The sequence below is a fragment of the Centroberyx gerrardi genome, chromosome 21 (assembly GCF_048128805.1).
Source record: "Centroberyx gerrardi isolate f3 chromosome 21, fCenGer3.hap1.cur.20231027, whole genome shotgun sequence".
NCBI classification, from domain to species: domain Eukaryota; kingdom Metazoa; phylum Chordata; class Actinopteri; order Beryciformes; family Berycidae; genus Centroberyx; species Centroberyx gerrardi.
Window position 1 is genome coordinate 3,342,920 of NC_136017.1, and position 14,524 is coordinate 3,357,443.

General features: G+C 44.0%; 1 protein-coding gene across 1 annotated transcript in view; it reads left to right on the forward strand.

Annotated features, from left to right (window-relative positions):
• LOC139909209 (von Willebrand factor D and EGF domain-containing protein) overlaps window positions 1-14,524 on the forward strand; it is a 46,282-nt gene that overhangs the window by 7,846 nt on the left and 23,912 nt on the right. The window contains exons 5-16 of the mRNA XM_078291232.1: window positions 7-239; window positions 2,372-2,461; window positions 2,789-2,930; window positions 4,225-4,442; window positions 5,938-6,011; window positions 6,989-7,265; window positions 8,411-8,613; window positions 8,894-9,795; window positions 10,632-10,768; window positions 11,415-11,576; window positions 12,058-12,162; window positions 14,271-14,385. Coding sequence (XP_078147358.1) covers window positions 7-239; window positions 2,372-2,461; window positions 2,789-2,930; window positions 4,225-4,442; window positions 5,938-6,011; window positions 6,989-7,265; window positions 8,411-8,613; window positions 8,894-9,795; window positions 10,632-10,768; window positions 11,415-11,576; window positions 12,058-12,162; window positions 14,271-14,385 — 2,658 coding nt within the window. The remainder of the gene's footprint in view (window positions 1-6; window positions 240-2,371; window positions 2,462-2,788; window positions 2,931-4,224; window positions 4,443-5,937; window positions 6,012-6,988; window positions 7,266-8,410; window positions 8,614-8,893; window positions 9,796-10,631; window positions 10,769-11,414; window positions 11,577-12,057; window positions 12,163-14,270; window positions 14,386-14,524) is intronic.

Below are 14,524 nucleotides of genomic sequence, written 5' to 3' on the forward strand. Positions count from 1 at the left end.
TTTCAGCGTCCCTCCCGGCCCTGCCGTCCCGGCCGGTCATCGCCCCGGAGCTGGTCGGCCACAGCGTCCACCTGAGGTGCTCCTTCGCCGGGCCGCCCTCCAGCCAGGCGCTGGGCTACCAGGTGGTTTGGGCCAGACACATCGGCCACAGCATGAAGGCCGAGATCAGGCAGGAATCCACGCTGAAGACCTTCTCCCTGGTGGAGATGGATGGCGTTCACTTTAGACTGGGAGAAACGGTAATGCCTGCCAGACGGCGCCGAAGCCGTCGGGGAACACGTGTTGAGGGTTCGACCCCGACCGGGCGACTTAAGCCGTGGATCACGCTGACCTCCCTGGCAGGGTTCAGCCTGTGCAAAGGAGAGGCAGAGTGTGTCATATCCCGTTAAGGAAATGCAAGGTGGTGGATGGGGATGTTAAATCAGTCCCAGGTTAGACCAGCCTTTCTCCACATGCTTTCCATTTGAATCTTCTCAGTGAATCTTAGTATGGCATGGAATGGTTTGTAGGTATTTTTAACAAGGACAGATATACACAAAAATATACAACAAAGCAACTGCCTCTTGTGTTGTTTAATACTATTTAGCTGACATTAGCTACGTCGTTTTCAGCACCAATCCTAGAAGTAAGTCAGTACACATATACAGAGGGGTTAGGTGCCAGCTCTCTTCCATGGAAATTAGCAATTGGTCTGCTGAAAAAGTGGCTAGAAGTCGTCAGATGACGTCATACGGGGCTACACTGTGTTTGGGAGGCGCTTTGATCTTCAAACCCCTTTTGAGACGTTTATTCCCGTCGTCTTTCAAATAAAAGTTGTAGAAAACCGGGAAGCTTTGAATGGCTGGAATCAACTTCTTGTCCATTTTGCACTTGCCAGACAGAGATATTGCTCATTAAACTAAATCACATCAGTAGGGAAACAAGAAAGCACTGAAATCTGATTGGCTGTTGACCGTCGATGACCAGGAAAAGGCGTCAAACTTGTTGAGTGTCCGAGTTTCCGTGGTCACACACTCTTTAAGTATGTGCTTTAAGTAATATGTTGTTGTGTGAAAACCTTGTAACTCCAATTTGGTGATTTTCATGTTTTATCTTCAATTTGCATGCTCCTCTGTAGGTTCTCTGACTTCTTGGTCTTATGAAACCCTTTCAAAACCCGTTGGATAAAGTCAAAATGCTTTGCCATCGAGCTAAAACCAAGGCTCTCTTTCTTAGTTCCTGCAAAGTTTACATTTTGGCGATACAAGGTTTTCACCGGACAGCGACGATATGTTATGACTATACTTGAGAGTTTACCGCTTCCAGCATCTCGACCGTCTGCTGCGCAGCTTGATTTTGAAACAGACAGAAAACAGAGGCTGCCCGACAGCTCTGATTTCCTTGGAAATATTATTTGTTGCCAGGAAATATTAACTGATTAGCCTCTCAGCATGGTGCTATTTGAAACTCAGGTGATGTCATTCTCTCTGTTCCCCCCTCGTACAGCTGTGGCTGATTGCATTGATCCCTGCCATATTTGGACACCAGCGTCAGTCGGGGTCATGTTAGTTGTGTCTGGATTATGCTACGGAGGGACGGGCTCGCACATGGGGCCCGTCTTTCACACATGTCGATGTCGCAGCTGGGCTGGGTCAAAGGTCGCCGTCGTTTTTTTACCCTGAGAGCGAGTTAAATGTTACTGCTCTTAGTGCTGGGGATCGGTCGAGCGTTATGCTGTGTGCTACACAGGGAAATGTTTTGATGAATTGCAAATACAGTGTCAACCACACATTATTAAACTTTTACATGACTAACAACTGCGTAGCGTCAAATATAAAGTGCTGTTTCAGTCAGAAAACCTCAAAAATCATTTTGAAGATCTGAATGGAATGATTTTGTTCTAAAAGTACACAAAACAATTCTGCATTACAATGCCAAAGCAAAAATGGAAAAAAAAAATGCAAAGTTCATCTCCTGCCCCTACAGTAGTACTGTTGGTACAGAAATGGATTGTCTATCATTTAATAACATTTATGGGTGTAATTTTTGTGACATCCAAACCCTAGTTCTAACTAGTTTTGGCTTTTAAAATACAAAAAGTACTGCAGTTTCCCTTTGTATGGTAGAATTGTTTTCTTAAATAATCAAACATTGGTAGAAGGATAAAAAAAAAATCCCTTCTACTTTTCTCTGTGCTCTCATTTTGTTTGTTTTCTTAGCACTTCTCTTTTACATGATATTGTTTTGTTTTACCTGAAAAATATTTTCAGGGCACTGTGGTTCTGACCTTTGACCTCCTTGATGGAATTTTGTAATTTTAAGGTTTAATAAGAGTGCCAAATGCTTGAAATGTAAATGTAAATTGAGCAGTATCCTTGGTTTCTCACCACAGTTCTCCTGCAGTGTGTCGACATTCAGAGCCAACTACAGCCACGGCAGATCTGTACCAAAGGAAAGCGAGAGTTTCTACGCTGGACTAAAGGTAAACTCAAATCATTAAAAACATTTTCTTTGAAAGTGAGTAATTCATAACGTGGCATTAGTTAGGTAGGAGACATTCGACAGCCAAGGTTCCATACTAGGATATAATGATGATGTACAGCATGGCTTAGTGCTTCCAGATTAAAAAAAATGGTGCCAACTCCCCAAATCTGCAAGCATGCAATCATCCGACCAATGGCAAGACGCCTTACAATGATACTGTTATATAGTGGCAAGTGGAGACAGAACAAACCCTGCTACATGGAGAGCTGATACCTGCCTGGCCAAACTCATTAATGCTCTTTTCCCGTTTCCTCTCTCTCTTTAGTTTTCTCCAGACTCGCTCCACATAGTGGAGAACAGTAAGGAGCATGAGGTGACGGTCCACAGCACGGTGCCCATCCCCTGCTATGGCCCAGACCGCGGTCACCAGTGTGGCGTCCCTCTGGCGCTGAGCGTCCACGACCCAGGTCAGTCCGCCTACAGTACATACCATACCGCCTCAATGGAAATGCAGGGTATAAAAACACGAAGGTCCACAGTTACTAAAGGTTTGTGCAGGGGAGAACGCGCACGGTATCACCAAAATAACCAACTCAGAAAGCTATGCTATTCACTAACTGAAGTGGAAAGCTGATTGGAAAGCTGCCTAATGATGCTGGTCAAAAAATAAAGCCTCTTTGCGCTTGTCATAGTCTTTCATATGTACATTATATGGAAGTGTCATTATTTTGCCCATAATCTATATTTGTAGGTGAGGCCATGCAAATCAAGATGGTGCCCAATTCACGAACATGAAGTTGGCTGTTTTCTTGCACAGTGCCCTTTCTCAGTGAATGTGATGAAAGCTCTGCACTCTTAACTCAAAAAACAGAGGTGAAAAAAAATCTTAGTGAATCTGGACATAAATTGTTGATCAAATTAATAAACAGCAGGGTGGTGTAGTGCAGCGGTTTTCCATCATGTACCCTCGTAACCCAAGAGTCTGCAGGTTTGTGTTCCAACCAGCCAAAAAAATGATTTCAGACACTGAGTGAAGTCCTGTCCATAAAGCTAGTTAAAGACTAGTCTAAGCCTTAGACTGGTCTTAGATTCTCAGGTTGGACTAGGCTAATTAAGACTGTCTGTTACTTAAATATTATGACTGACTTATTTTGAGGTAGGAAAGTTAGCCACCTTCCCCCTGGCTAATCTTGAGTTAAGAATTTTGTTGCCATGGCAATGAGTCAGCCTAACTGTCAGAGTGGGAGGTTTAAATACTGAAGCTGTTTCATACAAGACGGCAAATCTTTGGTTTTTGGAAAGAGCCTGAAGAAGAGAGCGAGTCTTTAGAGACAGAAACAACCCATTAGAGATCTACAACAACCAAGAAGTTGTAGGAACAGGTAATAAATATAAGTGTCTATAGCAAGTTTGACTTAAGGTCACATTTAAGTCTAAGACTAGGTCTATCTTTATGCCACTGGCCCCTGGAGCTTCAACCATGCAGTAAAAAAAAAAGGTGCCTTGATGAAGGAGCTTGTTCCGAAATGTGTAGGTCAATAAAGATTGAAAGGATCAAGTTGCCATCCTGAGCCTTTTTCCCCATTGCTGTTAACAACATAAAAACTCCCTCTCTCCCTCCTCGGGTTGTTTTGCTTTTACGCTCTGACTCACCCAGCACATCAACACATCAAAGTGTGCACAGGAAGACATTATTACAGTTGTGCAGGCAGCTGCGAGCCGTCCGTTAACACTGACTCGCGGTTGTGTTGACATCTACAGACAGTCTCGGACAGGAAGCCTCCAACGTGGCGCTGTCCGCCTGCCAGGTGGAGCTGCAGCCCAACGCCTGCAGGGACGGCAGCTGTGGCCGGGCGACGTTCGTCCTCACCGCCGTCACCGACTTCACCCGCGACGGGAACCGGCCCAGCCTGATCGGCGCGCTGCCTGGTCCCAGCGCCCCGCGACTCTGGAGGAGCTACGTGCCGACTTCCCTGAAAGTGAGTTAACTCTAGGGATGTTTGGGGATGTTTTTTTTTAAGGAGGATTCATTGTGATGTTGAACTAAAACATTAAGCTGGAGAGGAGGGATATTTTCAAATGTGATCAGAGGCATGCGACCTACATGCGGCTTGTATTTAAATGCTCTGTGGTATTTGAAGGGATGCAGGGGTTCCTTGAGGAAGTTCCAGGGGTTCTTGAGGAGGCTCCAGGGGTCCTTGGGGGTTCCAGGGCTCTTTGAGGAGGTTCCAGGGGTTCTCAACGGGTTTCAGGTGTCCTTTAGAAGGCTTTAGGGCTCCTTGAGGAGGTTCCAGGGTCCTTGGGGAGTTTTAGCGGTCCTTGGGGAGGTTCTAGGGGTCTTAAGGGGGGTCCAAGAGTCCTTAAGGGGGATGAAGAATTCTATGAGAAGATTCCAAGGGTTCTTGAAGAGGTTCTAGGGGTCCTGTCATGTGTCCTGTCAAACTGTCAGACTGTCTGAAAGCGTCCCAATTCTGATTTTTTTTTCCCGCATCTGTGATACAGATCTGATATTTTCTAATCAGTGAGAATAGCAAAAAGCTGCATAGAGGCGCAGAGTAGAGTTTTTCAATTCCCATCTGGACCACATGGATATGTGGTAAAAAAAAAAATGGATCCAGAGGCATGCGACCTACATGCGGCTTGTATTTAAATGCTTTGTGGTCTTTGAAGGGATTTCAGGGGTTCCTTGAGGACGTTCCAGGGGTTCTTGAGGAGGCTCCAGGGGTCCTTCTCAAGGGGGTTTCAGGTGTCCTTTAGGAGGTTTTAGGGCTCCTTAAGGAGGTTCCAGGGTCCTTGGGGAGTTATAGGGGTCCTTGAGGAGGTTCTATGGCTCCTTGAGGAGGTCCCAGGGTTCTTGATGAGGTTCCAGGGTTCATGGGGAGTTATAGGGGTCCTTGAGGAGGTTCTATGGCTCCTTGAGGAGGTCCCAGGGTTCTTGAGGAGGTCCCAGGGTTCTTGATGAGGTTCCAGGGTTCTTTGGGAGTTATAGGTGTCCTTGAGGAGGTTCTTTAGGGGGTTCCAGGAGTCCTTAGGGAGGATGAAGAAGTCCTTGATTCACTAGAAATTAAAGATTGTATAAGAATGACTATTCTAATCACACCACTATTACCCTTCCTACAGTGTAGACAGTTTTTCAGTTCAATAATAAATTAACAATAATATAAATCTTTCCATAAGGGATGGTCCCTTGGACAAAATCTCTTCAAATGGGGGTCCATGGCCTAATGTGTCTATTTGGTGGTCCGTGACATGAAAATGTTACAGAACCCCTGCTCTAAATGGCTTGGAAAGAATCCATTACTTTGTGTCAAAACTATTATCTTACATAAGTAGCGATGTAAGCCCTGCAGACATTGTGTCTCTCAGCGGCCCGTCACTGAGGAGTTTCCCATCTGTGTTTAGTGAAAACATCAAAAGCAGGGGGTCAGAGGGTGGAGCTACGCTAACCTTTGTTCTGCTAATCTGCACCCCCAGGTCACGGTTCAGGACGTTCCTACTTCCATCTGCTACTCCCTGACTGACCCGCATGTCATTACCCTGGACGGCAGGTAATTTACCTCTTTATTGGTTGTCATTAGACCTGGGTCAACTCGTAGGTGAAGCTATATATAATACTATTTTTAAAACTAATAGTTCCGGTCTTCAGTTCTGATTGGCTGAGTCTCATTTGAAGCCTTTCAGTGCACACCTGTGATCACGTAACAGTTAATTTAAATATCAATGATATAATATTAAAATATCTAAACAAACCTGTGACCGCATAACTGTTGATTCAAATATTAATGCACTAACCTAAAGTCACCACTCATACTGGTACTTATGTGTCACTTTTCCATCTATGTTCACTTTGTTCAGGTACTGTTCAATACTGCTTGGTGGATTAAGAATAAAATGTAGGTTAGGTTATTATGTAGGTAGGTTAAAACAAATCCTAACTAGTTTGGTCTAGTTACCATACTGTGTTTATAGACATATTAGTTTTGGGAATACATTTCATTGTAGATATACATATAAATGTACGTTGTTTATTTGTGTAATCATATCAAAAAATTGCAAGGATTCCCCAGAATTGTATTCTTATCAGGGTGGAAAAGCCTCTGAAACAGCATTTAGACCATGGGACATTAAAGCTCTCCATTGAAACCATGGATGATGACAGTAATAATATTGATTACATACTTGTGTAGAATCCAATCAAAATGTCTCATAAGAATCAGTTCAGTTTAAGGGCTTCCCATAGACAACCAGTGTAGTATCAATGAACTCTACAATAAATATGTAATCAATCAAACTGCATCTTATCCATCACATTAGACTGGACCAGATCCCATTTTTAATAAAAGGACAATATCGGCCCTATATATCGACAAATTGATATATCGGTCTAATCCTAAAATCTGTCTATTTATTTATCTTTTTTTTTTAATCTAATTAACTTTATCTGATACATGTGCTCACCAAGGCTAATTCCTAGCATATGTAACCATAAAACCACATGATGCTGAATTCTGACTCTCTGACACAGGCGTTATGAAAACCACCAGACCGGTACCTTCGTCCTTTACCAGAGTCTGACCAGGGAGTTCGAGGTTCACTCCCGGCAGTGGGACTGCGGCAGCCGGCACTACGCCGTCGCCTGCAACTGCGGCGTGGCGGCGAGAGAGGGGAACGAGGTCGCCGTCTTCGACATGTGCAACGGCCGGCCGCAGGAAACAAGGCCGCAGCTCACCCTGAAGAACCTGGGCGACGCCGACGGCAGCCGGGTCAGGGTCCACGAGTCCCACCAGGGGAAGAAGGTCACCGTAGGTATCCGTTCAGTTTGACACAAATTCACAATTGTTCTGTTATTTGTCTTGCCTGTAGCATTCTGAAATATTTCCAAATACTTCCTAATGTAAGGATTGTTTCGCTGCTGTCAGATTAAATCCTTGGGTCTCTGAAAGTGTCCAATTTTCAGTAATTAAGCCAAAGACACTTGATGGGGAGACGCCTCAATTCAGTCAAAACGAGAGAGAAAGACATCTGAAACTTTAGAGAAACATAGGTACAAAAACGGATGTGACATCTTTTGTTGGTGTTACTCACCAACAAAGCACATTGTGTCTTTACGACATTGCTGTCAGTTCATATTGGTGTCAGAAAAGGGTTACATCCTAGAATAGATAGAAAGAGTCATCCAAAAAAATATGATATGAGCAGCAATTCAGAATTGAGCATGAAAGCTTGCAGTGTGAACACAGCCTTTGTGTTAGATTGACCATGAATGCATTTTTGAAAGCAAGCCCAAGGGTCATACAAATTTTCACAACCCAAAGAGGATCACATCATCCCTCAGTTTATGTAAAAACATGAAAATCACCAAAATTGGAGTTACAAGGTTTTCACCTGACAGCAGTGATTTGCTTAAGCCTTGCTGAAGTGCTCTAATGGATGTTGTGTAAACACACATGGGCTATCCAGGTGCCTGCGGGCTACAGCTAACTCAATAGCAATGCTACTGGTCCTTCTTCATGCCTGTTAGCATTACAAATGCATCAATGGATTCTTAAAAGCATACAGCATGCAGGCTGTGTAAAGAACAGACAGCGAAATCTGTAAAAGTCAACATGGCAAATATGACATGACAGTGAAAATACAAAATAGGTGTTTAGATTTGGTTCACTGAAGATCTGGCTGCATGTTATGTCCTATTTATTTCCCATTTATTTTTTCCACTACTCTGTGTTTCTTCTCTATTGAAGCATTCATTGTATTAATTGCAGTCAGTCAGACCAACAAATATCTGGACAGATTTCATACATAAAGTGTAGCTAGGCCTGTGAGTTGCATGAGGGATCTTGGCTGAACTCACCAAGAATGACCAGCTCTCTCAGTTTCTAAATCTTTGTTTTTTTTTGCATGAGCAGATTATGTTAATTAGCTGCTGGCTGTGACTCTCCTCTTGTAGTTGATCTTTCCCTCCGGGGCCTTTGTTAGGGCCGATGTCAGCGACTGGGGGATGAGCCTGTCCGTCAGGGCGCCCAGCGGCGACTACGGCAACACGCGAGGCCTCTGTGGCACCTTCGACCGCAACGGCAACAACGACTTCCACGGCTCTGATGGGAGCTCCTACGGCGCCGACGACCTGCACCGCTTCATAGAGGACTGGAGGTCAGCCAGTGACGTCATTTACGATGGCTATAATTCTTAGCAGATTAAATAACTAAACTAAAGTTCAAGTTTAACACTGTTTCCTCTAAACTGGATAAATCTTTATGCTCATCCAGGCAACATGACCAAATAAAACCTAACCTTCAATAAATCTTTTTTAAATGAAAAGCTAATATCTGTGTTAGCGGTACTTTACTTTGTTGGGATCTCATTTGGTCCAACTGGTCTAGTCTCACAAAGCGTACTTGTTCCAGATGGTTTTGTTTTGTGTGTGTATTAGGATAGCTCCTGGTGAGAGTTTATTTGACAAGACGCCCACTGGGACAAGGCAGGAGAACAGGAGGCCTTTCTGTCAGTGCCGAAAAGGATACAGCGCTTCTCATCACTCTGCGACAGGGATGGGGAACCTGTACAATCCCTCCGCTCACTCCGACTGCATCGCCTACGATAATGTGGATTACACATCTGTCTTCCCCTCCATGGACACAACACTGGAATACATCAAGAGTCCAGAGCGAGAAGAAAGCATCTTGGATATGTCTGCCTTCGACAGTCAACAGCAGCCTCAGTTGTACGGGGAGTTCGGACAACACGGTGATGATGTTGGTGATGAGCTGGACGGCGAGTTCAGGGAAGACCTTCTGCTTTCCGTCAACAGGCCGAGGAGACAGACCTCGTACGAGTTTCGGCCTATCTTCACCGCCCAGAGCCTCAGTCAGGCCGATCTGGACAGCTTCGCCTACTTCTTCCCAGAGGATCACCTTGCGGAGGCCCGGCCGGAGGTGCAACCCCGGTGGCCCACGCCGAGCGGCCTGACCTCGGCCAAAGCCCTGGAGGTGTGCCAGATGGCCTTGGCCAACTCCACCGTTGGCGCGGTGTGCCGGGAGCTGCTGGGACGCCGTCTGGACGAGGCCGTGGATCTCTGCATCCTGGACCTGCAGCTCAAAGACGACCTGGGCTGGGAGGAGGAGCTGCTGCCCTACCTGGAGAACGAGTGCGAGAGGAGGCTGCTGGAGAACCGGACCCGGCGGGCCCTGGAGGCGGTCGGTCCAACGGGAGCGTCCGGGGAAGTGGTGACGGCGCTGCGCTGCCCCAACTTCTGCAACGGAAACGGACTCTGTACGGAGTGGGGCTGCCAGTGTTACCCCAGCCACAGCTTCTACGACTGCAGCCTGGCCATCAGTGAGTATCCAGAGACAGCTGTTCCAGTCCCTTAATGCTTTTAGCAGGTTAATCGCTGTGAGGTTGTTATTTCACTTTCACTCAGACTACATTGCCTTACCACCATGTAAAACTGTGGGATTCTCATTAACAACATGTTTTTCTTAGATTGAGATAAAATCAAGAAGAGCTGTATATTGTTCTCTTGCGTGGAGATGAGTAGCTGATAATGCCTTTTGGAAAATGCACAAAACTTTTGCAATTTTTGACTTAAAATAAGCATTTTCTTGGTGAGCTACTCCTTTACTTGAGTAACTTCTTAGATGGGTAACATTTCTAGTACTTCTACTTGAGTAAAATATTGCAGTACTTTTCCCATCTCTACTAATATTCTATTCTTTGGCAGTCAAAGAGTTATCGACCTTTGATGACTGACTAATAATAATCTCTTTTCTGTGATTGGCTGGAGTTTGAGATATTTGATGGCTAATTTAAAAAATGTCACTTCTGATAGGCTGTTGAGATGATTAACTAGTAATAATCTCTTGTCTGATTGGCTGGTGAGAAGATTAACTAACAATGACCTCTCTTCTGATAGGCTCAAGTTACAGACCTTTGATGACTAATATTAATAACTTTTCCGATACACTAATAAGATAATTAGCAGATAATAATATCCCTTCTGATTGGCGTGTGAGATAACTAATTTGTAATAATCTCTCTTCTGATAGGCTTGTGAGGTGATTAGCAAATAATAATCTCTCCTCTGATAGGCTGGTAAAATGATTAACTAATAATAATCTCTCCTCTGATAGGCTGGAAAGATAATTGACTAATAATAATCTCTCCTCTGATAGGCCAGCCAGTAGAGCTAACAGATTTGGAGAACGGCGGACTGTGTGACATCCGAGCGTTCGACTGCCGCAGCGTCCGAGTCTTTGGCCTCGGCTTCATCGACTCTCCCGACCTCAGCTGCCACGCCACCAGACTGAAGGTAAGTGGTGGGAAGGTCAAAGGTCACGTTTGGGATTGTTGGCTGAGCAGAGCCTTTGTGACCAAAATGTTGTTGTTTTAATATTTCCACTGAATTACATCTGTAATGTCAGTGTGAAATGAATGAAATTTTATTTTCTTTGCACATTTTATTCATTCACTTAATGGTTCAATAATGTTTTTTATTGTTAATTCTTCGTTTAAAGGCAGAAAAGGTAGTATATCGCAGAGTTTCCCTACCATTGAACAGGTGGCTGCTTTAAAGAGCTGAAACCTAAAAGAATTTCATTAGTCTGGGTTTCAATGGAGAGTTTTAGTGTCCCATGATGGTGGGACAGAGGCTTTTCCACCCTGACAAGAAGAAAATTCTGGGGGAAACTCTGAATATGTGTCATTTTTGGCATGAAAATTGTCAAATTTGAAGATACTGAATATCAGCACAAAATATCAGCTATCTGCAAATATCAGTATAGCAATCAGCCATCAAAAACCTGAATTGGTCAAACCTGTGTGCTATGTAAGGGTTTCAGTGTGAAGCTCAAGGGCACTTTGACAGGGATGAACACATTGGCTGTCGTGGGAACTGAACCTGTCACCTTCCAGTAACAAGACTCGTGCTGATGTTTTGTGTCCGTCTGTCTCCACAGTATATGAACGGAGTGTGGGTTCCAGGGGAGAAGCAGAGGACTAAAGCCACGTTCCTCAGCTCCAAGGCTTTAGACTGCGCCGTCCCGTCCCTGAGCAACATGGCCGTCCATACAGAAGACTTCATGATGGACGACAAGCCGTACGCACGCTGGGAGATGAAGGTAACGCTCTCATTTTAACCTGCATTTAAAGTGATAATCTATGAGATCCGTTTATTTTGTTTCCGACTTTGTTGCCCAGCGCTCATTGCTGTGGTGTTTCTGCATTGCACTACCAAGAGTTTGAGTTTACGGCTATCGCTGCTCATGCTAACTACACAGTTCTTCTTCTATTTACTCCAAACAAACCAGAAACGTAAAAAAACACCACAGCAATGAGCACTTGGCACGAAAGATGGAAACAAATAAAAAGTAAAAAAATTTAATTTTGTGGATTACCACTTTAATGACAAACCCTCAAAATAACATCAAAATTTACATATGCAGTGCTGTAAAGTAACAGTTTTCCATCCCAGACTAGACGTATGGATGTGTTGAAAATGCTTTTTAATCCTAAGAGTAGAAACATTTTCTTTTACCTAGTTAGTTGGCAGCAGAATCTATTGGCCCGTTCACAGCGTAACTCCTCCCCTTCCTGTCCCAGGTGACCAATGACGGCTCCCAGTACAGCCAGGCCAAGGTGCTGACAATCTACGACGGCGTCTGCCAGGTCTGCGAGGCCTCGCGCTCAGGACTCTGTAAGTTAAAGGTAACTCAGACACAGCCAATCAAAGCAGAGTCAAACACACCTGTTCCCCGTGTCGTGCTGTTTATCTCCTCCAGGCTGAAGACTCTTGTTGATTTCACAAAACATTAACAAACCAACATTAACACACCTGTGGGCTAGTTAGCTAGAAACCAAGAGTTCGTTCAGGTTAACTGAACTGTAAAGTGATCCATCTGATTGATTTAGTGTTTAGATAATGTCAGCTTGTAGCTAACCATCACTGTCTTCTTGTTAACACATCTGATTAGCACACTAGCTAACGTATCTAGCAGCAGCTAGCGTTAGCATGTTCACATTAACATCAGTGTGTTTGCTGGCTAGTTAGCTAGCTAACAGTTTGTTCAGGTTAACTGAGCTGACTCTTCTCAAGCTACAACTCAGAGTGTTTTGGAGTAGAGACTAGGGCTAAAGACAAGACAGTTTACTGTGTCACAGTAACCAAATCCACCTTATCACACTATTCACTTTTACTGAGAACGTTGCTGAATGGATCTACAGCCACACCACAACAAGCTGACTCAGCTAGCTCTCTGTTTCTCACCCGGCTGTTAGAGATTTAGACTTTATTAATTAACAGACAATTATCCAATGGACCAATCTCAATGCTAGGAGAGTGTAGGAGAGGAGAGGTAGAAGGAATTTTTAACGTGAGTATAGTGTTTATTACAGGAGGCGGATGTGATTCAGTGGGTGCACAGTGGAAATGTGCAGTGAAGCGTTTTATAGTCTCACTCCTGGGTGGAGAATCTGCACTCTGGAAGACTGGTTGTTTGTTGAATGACTAAACCAGAGAGACACAGTGTAATTTTCCATCTTCCCAGCATGCAACAGTTGTCTAGTTAAAACTCTCAGAAAAAAGATAACGAGCTGTACCTATTGTACAGACACAGAAAACACTCCCCCCCCCCCCCCCCCCCCTTACAAGCAACTTGTAGTGAACACACACACACACACACACACACACACACACACACACACATAGATACAGACACTCAAACACTTGCAGACACCAGAGGGGTTTAGTTGTGCTTGCCAAAGCTGAATGAAATTGAATTACCTGAGGAAGAGCTGGAGCGGCTGATGTTTATTTATAGTTGATTTCCTGTCCGTTATCTGCAGTCTCCAGAGGAAAAGGCCAGAGGAAAACAAGTTGCTGCTGAAAACTGGAAAAAACTTTTTTATAGTGTAGAAGCTTCTGGAAGCTGCTTCAGCATGTTGACATGTAAACTGAATGTGGTGAAGATGAGTTTGGAGCTAAGATGTTTAACAACTCTTCCTTACCTGTCTCTTTTATTCAATTCAACAGGCTTTATTGGCATGAAAATTAAGAACAATGTTGCTTTTGGCCATATTGTTATTTACTATTCTTCCAATATTGTTTCTTTTTTTCTCTTCTCTTTATGTCTCTCTCTCCCTCTCTATCTGTGCCTCTATCTCTCTATTTCTCTTTCTCTCTACATCTTTTTTTCTCACCTCCTCTTTCTTGTCTCCCTCTCTACTTTTGTCTCTTTCTCTCTGTCTGTCTCTCTTCTTCTCTCCCTCTCTCTGTTACTCTCTTCTTTCCTGTTTCCCTCTCTTCTTCTCTACCTCTTTCTGCCTCTTACTGTTTCTCTTTCATTATCTTTCTCTCTGTCTCTCTCTCCTTTTCTATCTTCCTGTCACTCTCTCTGCTCTCTCCCTGTATTCCCCTGTCTCTCTCCCTTTCTCTCTCTCTCTCTCTCTCTCTCTCTCTCTCTCTCTCTCTATCTTTGTCTCTCTCCTCTCTCTGTCTATGTTTGTTATTACTGGAATACAAATATTATGTCAAAATGGAAGACTTGGATGCGTTTCAAAGAGTAGGGGATTACTGAAAGTCTCATATTATAATTATTATTATTATTATTATTAAGGATGGGGAAATTACCTTTGCGGATTAATTCTTTAATTTAATTCCTTTAATTCTGATTTATTGATTTATTCAGTTCTTGGTTGTCCTTGTTGATTGTTGGAAAAGAAATATAAACAGTCAGTAAACAGTAATTTTCTCTCTCTCTCTCTCACTCTCTCCCTCTCTCTCTCTCTCTCTCTCTCTCTCTCTCTCTCTCTCTCAGGAGAAGACATGTAACATAGATGGAATGTGTTTCTCAGAGGGAGACTCCAATCCCAGCAGCCCTTGCCTCCTCTGTGACCCAGACACCTCCAAGTTCTCCTGGTCTCTCAACCAAGGTAAAACTCATTATCACATATTCATCTCATACTCCTCATGCACTCCTCTACAGCTGTACACTATCAAACTGCATCACTCCTCTATGGAGAGATTTCAGGTGATGTAACCCCCCCTCTGGCGGCCATATTAGAGGACCTC